At 36.4% G+C, this 11149-nt stretch overlaps 1 protein-coding gene across 3 annotated transcripts; it reads right to left on the reverse strand.

Annotated features, from left to right (window-relative positions):
• Positions 1-1209: 1209 nt before the first annotated feature.
• Positions 1210-10618, reverse strand: LOC131316578 (probable hexosyltransferase MUCI70). 3 transcript variants are annotated; one of them, XM_058345995.1, is made up of 11 exons: positions 10343-10611; positions 9572-9698; positions 9034-9482; positions 7946-8206; positions 7474-7684; positions 7214-7323; positions 6931-7130; positions 4830-4933; positions 3030-3217; positions 2737-2936; positions 1210-1992 (listed from the first exon to the last, which is right to left on the reverse strand). In XM_058345995.1, exons 3-11 carry the CDS (start codon positions 9275-9277, stop codon positions 1849-1851), a joined length of 1662 nt encoding a protein of 553 aa, XP_058201978.1. In that variant the 5' UTR covers positions 9278-9482; positions 9572-9698; positions 10343-10611; the 3' UTR covers positions 1210-1848. The 3 variants fall into 3 exon arrangements, with proteins under 3 accessions (XP_058201978.1, XP_058201979.1, XP_058201977.1); XM_058345996.1 differs by lacking the exon at positions 9572-9698 and having other exon boundaries at positions 10343-10618; XM_058345994.1 differs by lacking the exon at positions 9572-9698 and having other exon boundaries at positions 9034-9519.
• Positions 10619-11149: the final 531 nt, after the last annotated feature.

Consider the following 11149-nt stretch of genomic DNA (forward strand, 5'->3'; position numbering starts at 1 on the left):
GTGTTACTTTTGTGACCCTGACATCTTATGCCAGAGTTAGAGACGAACATGAGGGATTTTATAATTTGGAAGATTTTGGTTCTGAGCAGAATAATGCAGAAGAAGACGGACGTCCAGAGGAGTAGAAGTTACCCTACCCCTCCCTTATCTATTTAAATAAGTGTAACACAAATTTAGAGATAATTTGGCTTGTAATGACTTTATGTTTCTTCTATTTAATAAATGTTGAAAAATTTATTAAATTAACGTTCCCAAATATCGGGGCGTTATAACATGGTAAGTCGAAATTGAATCAGAGCACATAAGGATTAATTTGGAGAGGTCTTGGAAGAGTTGATAATTTTAGAGCATCTACAAGATTATTTAGAAGGCAGCTTAAGTTTATTTTGGTGATGTAATTTAGTTATGGAGAAAATAGAGGCCTAGAAGTGTTTGAAATACAATGTATTTTGGAGTTTATTTTTAGAAAATAGCGGGGCGTTACACTAAATGTAAGACCTTACCTAGTTTTTTCTTGATTTTTTTTTTATAATCAGGCGTCCAGCCAGCTTATGTGCACATTGACTAATTCTAGGAACCATAAACCCACCTTCCATTAGCAGGGCCTTACTTGGAGCTAGAGCAAATGTCTGCATGAACTATGAATAGATTTGAAAGGAGCTAATAGTACCTGAGAGATTTCGAACGTGAAATCTTATGAGGGAGCAAATTCCTATCTCATGCTAAGCCCACCGAGCCAACCCCATGAGTTCTGATCATTAATGTTTGTTCACTTATTTTTTTATTGCTTCCTTTTAACATGTCACGATGAAATTATTGCTCACCATTTTTGACAAAGTAAGATGCCTAACAAGTACTACTACAACATCATAATAGTGGCCGTCAACCTCAAGAGAAAGCCAGAGACTAGGTAATTTACTGGGGATTTAAAAATAGGTTGCTCACCAAATCTATTAAGCATTTTGTAGTTTCTTAATTTGTGATAAATAGGTGATTTAGCAGTAAATTTTTAATGTCTTTAGATTAGCATTTATTTATGCAGTGAAGGTAAACAATGTTGTGCCTGACCCCATTAGTATTCTCATGAGGCTTTATCTATTGCTTCCAAGTCTTATTACTATTTCCACAAGCTTTATCTAGGAGTGAACCAACTATTTTTCCTTAATATTTCTCACAGAATAGACAAAATCAATTTGTTTAAATCTTGACTTTATCAAGGACAAAGTAAAACCAATATTTTCATTAATAATCAAGGTCCAATACAATAAACTCCTGTAAAAAACGAAAATGGGCTCCCTCAAATGAGGAAATGGAAGCAGCCCATGTGATAATTATTGGGGACTCAACTGTATATATACACCAAATAATGGGTAGCTTTTAATAAACCAAAAAAACAAAAAATTGCAAAAAGAAGAGATATGTTGTGTAGAAACACAACTACAAAGCTCTCATCCTGCCTATATTCCCAGCCCCATAGTATGATTTTAAATAGGGAAGGAAAATAACTGTAAATTTGCTTAAAACAAAAATCTTATCTGGAACTGATTTCCCTACTGCCCGCAGCAACCTTGCGGTGACGCTTGGAACTGGATTTCTTTTCTTTACCCCGCATTGCCAGGATTTACTTAATTGGACGACTTAGGCTCCGTTTCAGAACAAAAAATAAGTCCTTATTTTTTAATAAGGCAATTTCAAGCTTAAAAATTATGGATTTATTGAAATTTAAAAATATGCAATATGGATCTAGTTTGAAAGATCTCGATGAGATCTTTTATACGATGCAAAAAAAATTAAAAAATTATTTTTCATTTATATTATTTTTGAGTTTGAAAATGTGAAATAAACTGCTTATTTTTTAAGAAGGTTTTTGGAACGGGTAGAAATCTCAGGTGTCGTTTTATTTGGTGTTTGATCAACAAAAGGTGGTGGGGGATGAACGATAGCTGAAGAACCAGGAGGAGGAGGAGCCCAGTGAACATTTCTATGATGCCCCTGCAAACAGGCACAATAATATGAGAGAGAGAGAGAGAGAGAGAGAGAGAGAGAGAGAGAGAGAGAGAGAGATTTGTTTCTTGAAATCCAATGAAGGGAATGCAAGTAGTTGAAAGTTAAACCGACAGCAGAAATGCAAGTAAACTGGAAATTGCTCCAAGAAAACCCAACAGGAGAATATATGAACTAAGCAGTGAGGGGGGAATAAAATAAGACTCTTCAGTCAAAAAGCCAAAAAGAATGAAAAATTACTCTACACACAAAGTAAGAACGACCTCTGAGACGTAGAACTAGAGAAACTTGTAAAGAAATGCTCAAGGATAATTGATAGCTCAGCACATTTTGTTATTTATTTATACATGTAAGAAATTAATATCCATCATGAGGCAATGATAAACGAGAACCATTGCCTCAAGTCATAGAGTAGTTTTGAGATTTTTAATGTACTTCAGGCTGCGATTTTCAACACTTGACCGTATTCATGATTATGAGATCTAAAACGAAAAATGGCGCTTTTGTGTAACATACGACAAAAACAGGAGCAGCTCAAATTTTCCATAACAGCCTTGTGTCCCTCAAAACCAACAAAAAAAGGGTAGTAAAACACACATAATCTATGCATGCCCAATAGAAGCATGAACGGGAAAAACGAACAAGCAAGACATTGCCTAGGTTTTCCGTACTCATCAGACGCTACCATTTTCAGAGCATGCATGAGCTGAAAAAAATGATAAAAAGAATTACCATAACTACAAAGTTCCGTCTCTCGCAATCCCAGAACATATTGATAGTCCAATTTGTCTTTGACGCAATCTTGTCCCTTACAATAGCAAAACTAATCTGGTCTCTGGAAGTAAAACGGTCAACTTCGTTGAACCAAAGACAAGTAAAGAGGTTGGAGATAGGACTATGCTCTCTTATTATCACACATCCTTCAGGAACATCTGCAAATCCAGTCAATTAAAGAAATTTAAAGCAAATTTTTTATTTATGCCATTAACAACAGGAAAGAATGGAAGAAAACAAACTGCTCGTACCACTTGTAATGGGAAGCTTGGCCTTAGAGTATGGGGTTAGACCCTCCATCTTGTAAAATTCAGTCTGGAAGTCAATAGAGGCACTATCATACTTCCCAGCAACCTTATTAGCCCGTGCTTCCAGAAACACATCAAAGCGTGTATAGTGCCTGGATATTGCAAAACTGGCATTTTTTCTCCACAAGAACCTGTAAGATAAATACAAAATTTGAAGAGAACTAAGTTTTGCGGTTGCAGGTGAATGCATACATCTCACAACTTAAAAAGGCATATTGAGATTTGCACAAGAAGACAGATCTCAGCGGCATGTCACATGCTTATGTTGGCCATTGCTAAATATTCCAATCAATTCCTCTTCACGAATTGAAGATAAGTGAAGAGAGAACATGCTACAGTTAAGACAGAGATGATATCACTGAAAATGTAAGTGCCGGCGGGAGGAGAACGCCTAAATCAACCTATGATGTTGTAAAAAGGAGTATGAACTTATTACATTCAGTTCACCCTGTAGCCCTTGACGAAGCAGAATGGCAAAAAAGGTACAATATAGAAGTCTCTAATTGATAGGAACATAAGTTCTGATTTGATTTGGGTTCACTTGTTCTTTACCAGCCATTTATGGTGTACATAGTTGAAGTAATCAAATATAAACCCTATTTTTGGCCTAGGCATAGAACCAACTGAAATGCCATTCGTATACTTGGAATGTTGCCTCTTAAGTAGGAACATAAAGTAAATCTTGAGAAACAGTTTGTTAAATACCATACGAACAGAACAACGTCAGAGGTGGAACAATGGAAATCATCAATAATAGGGATTGGATTTGGACTGCCCTTGATATGGTCCAATTCCGATCTGTTTAGAAATGCACCGCTTTGCACTTAGCTAGATATACATCATCTAATGTGTGGAAACTACTTGGTAATGATGAGTGTGAGGAGGGAAATTTGGTTTGTGGAATAGTGGAAGTAGAATGGTGGGGAGCGTGAGGAGGTTTTATAGGGCGGGAACGGTCCAAACAACGCAGAAATGGTAATAAAACCATTTGAGGCACAATTTGGGAGGAGAAGGCCGAAATCAACCTGTGATGTTGTTGTAAAAAGGAGTATGAACTTTTTACATTTAGTTCACCCTATAGCCAAAAAAGGTACAATATAGCCGTCCCTAATTGATAGGAACATAATTTCTTTTCTTTTTTTTTGGTAAAGAACATAATTTCTTGTTTGATTTGGGTTGACTTGCTCTTTACCAACCATTTATAGTACATAGTTGAAAGAATCAAATATAAACCAGTTTTTTGGCCTAGGCATAGAACCAACTGAAATGCCATATGTATTTGTATACTTAGAACGCTGCATCTTAAGTAGGAACATAAATTAAATCTGGAATAACAGTTTGCTAAATCCCTTATGAACAAAACAATGTCAGAGGTGGAACAATGGAAATCATCAATAACAGGGATTGGACTTGGACTGCCCTTGATTTGGTCCAATGTCAATATGTTTAGAAGTGTACCGCTTTGCAATTAGGTAGACATACATCATATGATGTGTAGAAACTACTTGTTAATGATGACATGCCAAATTCATGAGATAGTCCAAACGAAAGAGAAATTATCCCTAGTGGGAAAATTAATTGGCTGTAGGAATCCATACAAAGAGGAAACTAATTGATCCAACTCAAGATGCAAGTGTCATCAAGTAGGCATTTGCTTTTGACTTAAATTTTTGCAAGCTTCTTTGGCTATTTGCGAACAAAAATAGAAAGAGAGAAAAAGAAAAAGAAAACTACTAAAAGTACCTTTCAAGGATTTGATATGGATCCACAACTAGCCGAAGTTTTCCATCAATCCAGAGAGAAAAGCGGACATTGGGAAAAAGCCTATGCAGTAGAAGCTTCGGAATCTGGCAAAAGTATAACCTGTGTCAAAGCATTTTCAAGCACCACCTGATGTAAACTAATGTGGTATTTCAGCCTAAAAGACCAAATAAAACCACAAATGAGATTTAGCTAAAGTTACATGCACAATCATCATGATTTTGTACAAGTTTTATCCTACATAAACGTTTTCCAATAACATGAAGTGTACGTCCAGAGGTGAACCTCTACGACAAAATAAGGATTCTGACTGCAAGACATTAGTGAAGGGAAGACTTTATGAGCAAAAAATCATAATGGTAGATAGATTTCATCATTTCTGTGAGGCATCCAATGAAACTCAATCCATGGTGTGGAAGAAATAGAAACAAATTGAACCTCAATGTCAGCATAGGAAATAATTCTGCCCATCAAGATAGCTCTAGGGTACCGAAAATCAATTGATGTACAAAATTTATATGCATGGACGTTTTGAAATGAATGGAAAGATAATCTACTTTCATTAAGCGATTTATTAGATAATCGAAAACAGAGGATCTTCAATACTATTCGAAATTCTTTGCAAAAGATACAAACAAAGGCGGACATGTTGGACACGAAACAGCAAGCAGAAGAAAAAGAAAACCTATCTCCATAAGCAGTACAATCGTTTAAGAAAGTTCGCATACCCCTCCCTAGTCAACAATTGCCTAGTGGAGGTGGTAAGTAGAATTACTCTCTTACCCTTCTGTGATAATAATATAAAAAAAAAAGCAGTACAATCGTATTTATGACAACAGCTTGTCAATTTATGTTCAAAAGATAGATAACAAATGCCACACATGAACTGAGTGAAGAAGTAGAGAACTGTAAGTTGGAAAGCAGTTGATCAAATATATAAATGCAGCAACATATTTTTTGTGTCTTACAATTGGCCAAATGCCTCTGATGGAGCTGTATAAAAAAACTTTGGTTTAGCTTTGATAGTATAGTAATTGGTGGAAGCTTGCGAAGACTCGAATCATTCTACTTATTCTTGCCAACTACACTGTTCTCAGATTCCAACTATGCACGAGTCAAAAGGTAAGCTATAGTATCCAAAGTGGAGCTACGTGTACTCAAGTGCTATCAAATGACACCGCTGAATTCTGGGGAAAAAAATTGTCACTGGTGATTTAATCTTTTATAAGTATAATGAGAGTGTCCCATATTTGAAGCAGGATAACCATACAATTGATCTTTTCTCTAAATTTGTTCAAGCAATATTATTAATCTTGACAAGTTTGAGTAACATTTGTCAATGTTTATGGAAATAAGTGATATATTCACAAACGGAACGTTTAATATTTATCGGTTTTCCAAATCTAAAAAACTGATAGAAAATTGGCATGTATCCTCTTCCAAAGAGCCTCTTGGTCTTCGGTACAATTACCCAATGCTCTATTAGAATGAAAAGTTTCTTAGTACTGGTAGTACTACATGTTCCTCAACATCATTAGCTACAAGAATGTTTTAGCCTACACAACAACAGCTTTATCATGATGAGAAAGGGAAAAACTAATACCATCTGGCAGTACACTTTTTCCAAGTGTTGGAGTTTGTCTCACATCGGTTAATTATCTCCTCCAAAACTAGTATATGAACTTGGGTGGCCTCTCCACTCTTAGCCAATTGGTTAGGAGTTGGAAGCTTTAACATGGTATCAGAGCTAGGGTTTCGGAGAATTTGTTCTCCCTTATTTGTGCCGTAAGTGCACCGTTGTTTGTTGTGATCCAAATGTTATGGATCGTTTGTTTACCTCTCCACGTGCGTGTCGGGGGTCGCACGTGCGGGAGAGTGTTGGAGTTTATCCTACATCAGTTAATTATCTCCTCCAAAACTAGTATATGAGCTTGGGCGGCCTCTCCACTCTAAGCCAATTGGTTTGGAGTTGGATGCTTTAATACCAAGCACTAGGTCTTCTAAAACAGATTGACCACAAGAAAGTAATTCATAAATAAAAGCCTGCATGAGCAATTACAGTTGCTTAATTGGAAAATTTTACCTTCCCATTGCGTCTAGGATCAGTATAAGGAAGGTTATACACAACAACAGTTCTCCACAATCCAAGCTTCTTGTTGTTATCCAGCCGACTAGAATGTCTCAGAAATAGTTCCGTTTCTTCATCCACAAACATAAAGAAGCAAACATTCTCCTTGGCAGCTTCACTAATACTTTTTGGTTGTCGTACCAAATCATAGGCTCCTGGTCAAGACTACACTTATTAGAATACAACCTGCACGCTTAAAGATCAGAGAGACATTTCTATGTGATTTGAAGAGCAATACCAAAAATTGCAGAGGCAACAACAATCCCACGACACTGCTCCATTTCAAGGAGGTCAGAACCATCAATATCAAATCCTGTTTGACGTCCAGGCTTAATTCCTCTGACAAATCTGATGGTGTAGGTAATGCATCAATCAACAAGAAACTAAACATAACAGCCACAATAATATTATATTGGCAGAGAATGGATAGAAAATGGGAAAGAAAAATCATTTTTCAATGAAATAACTAATTAGATGTTCCATGATCAAATATCATACCCGCAATGCACATTCATTGACTCTCGTATATCATAAGAATCATTCCTTTGCAACAGAGATGGATATCCACCAAATTCTGACCCTCCAAACTCACTTCTACTTAGATTTTCCTCATGAATATAGGTTAACTGTTTGAGTACGGGAGAAAATGATGGGGAATTTGGCATTCGCGCAATTGCTTCTTCAACCGGTAGATAACATACTCGACATGCTGGAAGCCGGAAAATGGGACCAAAAAAGAACTTAGTGGAAATTACACTGTAGTAATAAACTAGGGTCCACAAATTTAGATAGAAAAAAAAAGGGTGTTATTTAGTAACTAAGATATCTATCTTTGTTGCCATTGTTATGCATATGAGTATGAATCCCTGGTAGCAAGTAACAAATGCTAAAACAACGTAATAATTTGCGATTTCACAGAAGCAATTGATAGAAGCTGGAAAACATATCTGAGAGCTAAAACCAAACTTACGACGAAGTCCAGTCCTTTTTTTATCTGCTGGAGGAGGAGGCAATGTGAAAGTTTCACATGGATTCCCTGAAGGAAGAGTGTATCCTGTAAAAAATGCAGGAGGTTGCAATCTACTTTGATTACTTTCCACATAATTCTGTGTAGATGAAATGATGCCATTATCATTATTATGCTCCATATATGTGGGCGATGATCCAGGAAAGCTCAAGGTATTGTCAAGTCTAATGCTTTCGATACGGTAGCGTTCTTGAGAATCTTCACCTTAAAACATCCAAAAACAAGCAAAATAAATTCCTTTCTTAAATGACAAAACCCACATCATTTGAACATTTAAAATATAACAACACAATCAGGCAAAGACAAAGTTTACACAGAGCATCTAAGTTAGTATATGTCGTAATTGATATAAATCGTAGATAACAAGGGGTGACACCCATTCAGGTGAATTTCCCGGATTCCTAATCTAAATGATCTTGCAAATTACAATTATCAAGTGGAAACAAACTTCACAAATTGCCGTCCAAAAGCATGAAACAAACACATGAGTGGGACTTTGAATTTCAATCCCCTAGCTATACCATGAGAGTAAGTAAGGCGGGAAAAAAAAAAAAAAACCAGAATTCTTATCACGGTCCCTAGAACAAGTATGACTAATATTTGATCTTAAATCATTCCTCAGTATCCTGACTAAATTTCACCTGCATTAATAAGCGCCTCACCAAAATTGGCTGAATTCTGTAATTACAGCGCGGAATAATACCAAGATAACTAGTACAAAAAATAGAAAGATGTGATATCAAACCTTTTGCCAGCATAAAAACCCATACGGAAACAATTGATAACTAATATCTGATCTTAAAATCCTCCTAGTTTCCTGACCAAAACCAGTTGAAGTATGTTGTTAAAAGTGAATACAAATTCCTAGATACATGTCCTAAATATTTTCCCCCATATAATTAAGCATGTAACTTCCTTGAGAATATAAGTACATAGGATATCTATATATGAATCCTACGCTAATGTTAAATAATGAGCCACCAATGTAAAAGGGACCAATGTAAAAGGGATAGAAGAGTGGGGCATCAAACCTTTGCCAACATACAAAACCCATCCAAAAACTGCAGCAGAGACAAGACACAAGAGCAGCATTCCAACCTTATTGCAGCCGGTGCATTTACAGATCCAATGGAACAAACTCTCCTTGTCTTTGGACATCTTAGAAAAAGCCTTACGGGCAGATAGGGGAGGCGCGGTCTGAATCGCCAACATCGCCAACAGATGAAACTGTTGCAACGATCCATTGCTTCCTGAATTACGAATACCCGATGACATTGTTGTCACTGTTGTCTCCCCAATCCCTCCTCAGCTCTCTCTCTCATCTCATCTCCTCTACCCCCCTCCTCTCATCAACACCAAACTGTATACTTAATCCTTCTAAATTCACCTCGAAATGAAAACCCAGCTCACCAATTGGCCCCAAAGTTAGAGGCACCCCTCAGTTTCCAATGAACCAATCCAATATGATGGGCAAGGAACACTGCCACCAAGTCAACTCAAAACCCAATTAAAATTATCTGTATTGCAAAAGAAGTTAATGCAAATTGGGCACTAAAGAGTAAAGAATACCTCTTGCGGCAAAAAAACGAAACCTTTTCCTATCAACCGAAAAATAAAGAAAAGGAAGACACTGCTACCAAGTCTTAAACCCAAAACCCAACTCGGATTCTATCTTATCTTGCCAAAACAAATGCAACTGGGCATGGGATCATTTCCGTTGTTTTATTTTGGAGAAACATCAATGGGAAACAACATTCCATGCCACAACTTGGTCTCTATGGTTGGCAAGGAACGATCTAGTGTTAAACAATATTCCAGGGAGCGTGGAGGATCTTGGAGAGCTAATTAACATCAGGGTAGCAATGTGGGTTAAAGTGAAGTTCGATATAAAGGTATACTCGGTGGAAGACTTTGATATCTTGATGGCGTGAGGAAGGTCAAAGTATAATGATTGTGTTTGAGGATTGGTTCAGTCCAACTTTCTGTTGGACGATCACCAGCTCTCGTATCATGGTTTGGGTTCTTTACTCTTTTCTGCTTGTAAGAGTTTGTGCTTAGCGAGTTTTCCTTTCGATGTACCCTTTCAAGTTAATAAAATCTTCGTTTGCCGAGAAAAAAAAAAAACAAATGCAACTGGGCAAACAAAAATATATAATAGAAAAAAAAATTAATAATCAGACCTTTCAGCAATTAAAACCCAGAATGGATTTAAATCCAATATCCAAAATCCAAGTCTTAAACCCAAAACCCAATTCGAATTCTATCTTATCTTTGCCTAATCAAATGCAACTGGGCATACAAAAGTATATAAGTAAAAATAAAATAAAATAAAAATCAGACCTTTCAGCAATTAAAACCCAGAATGGATTTCAACCCAAATTAGTGGAATATATGGCCAATGTATAAAACAAAAGCACTCACGGATCAAACCACGCACAGCTCTGAAACCGAAATGGTTATAAGGCGAATGAGTTCTAGGGTTTTTTCGCTTAAATCTAGGGTTTGAAGAAATCAAAGTATTTTGGACAAATCTGGGATCTTATGATTTTCTGTGGTGTGTGGCCGTGTGGGAATTTTTTTGATTGGCTGATGTGTCAGAGAAATTTATGTGTGTGTGTATATATATATATACTGGAGTACCATTTTATATGGGTGATAAAATGCCGAGCACGGGTACCAGCTAAAATGCGCCGAGTGCGTTTTTATTTGAGACGACGACGTATGACGTTGGTGGTATCATTGGATGGTGCTATCTTAACTACTGTGTGCCACTTGTTAACACGATAATGACGTCATTAATAATTACTATAATTATGCCCCGATGTCTATGTCGATTTGTGGAGCTTCTGTTTGGGTCGTTTTTTTTACTTGTTTTCACATAGCTATTGAAAATTGAATGATGAATGTCATAATCAAAGAGTTTATGATGATGACCTTTTTTTATTAATCATACGCTTTTACTTCTTGACGTATATCGTGTTTATGATCATGCTGACTTGGGTAAAAGTCATATATATATTTTTAATTTTTACGCAAATATTTTTTGTTATATCCATGATACAACCCAAAAAGGCGCAATAAAGCCAAAAATTCAGCTTTTTGAACTTTATCTTGAATATTTTTAAAAATATTTCGGTAAAAGTCATA

This window comes from Rhododendron vialii, chromosome 2a (assembly GCF_030253575.1).
Source record: "Rhododendron vialii isolate Sample 1 chromosome 2a, ASM3025357v1".
NCBI classification, from domain to species: Eukaryota; Viridiplantae; Streptophyta; class Magnoliopsida; order Ericales; family Ericaceae; genus Rhododendron; species Rhododendron vialii.

What these genes read in the sequence shown, in the direction of transcription:
- LOC131316578 (XM_058345996.1), bottom strand. Translation starts at nt 9,277, where the DNA reads ATGTCATCGGGTATTCGTAATTCAGGAAGCAATGGATCGTTGCAACAG. An exon ending in TCAATGAATGTGCATTGCGG is followed by an intron (nt 7,324 to 7,473) that starts GTATGATATTTG and finishes CTACACCATCAG; the next exon opens with ATTTGTCAGAGGAATTAAGC. An exon ending in GACGGAACTTTGTAGTTATG is followed by an intron (nt 1,993 to 2,736) that starts GTAATTCTTTTT and finishes GCCTGTTTGCAG; the next exon opens with GGGCATCATAGAAATGTTCA.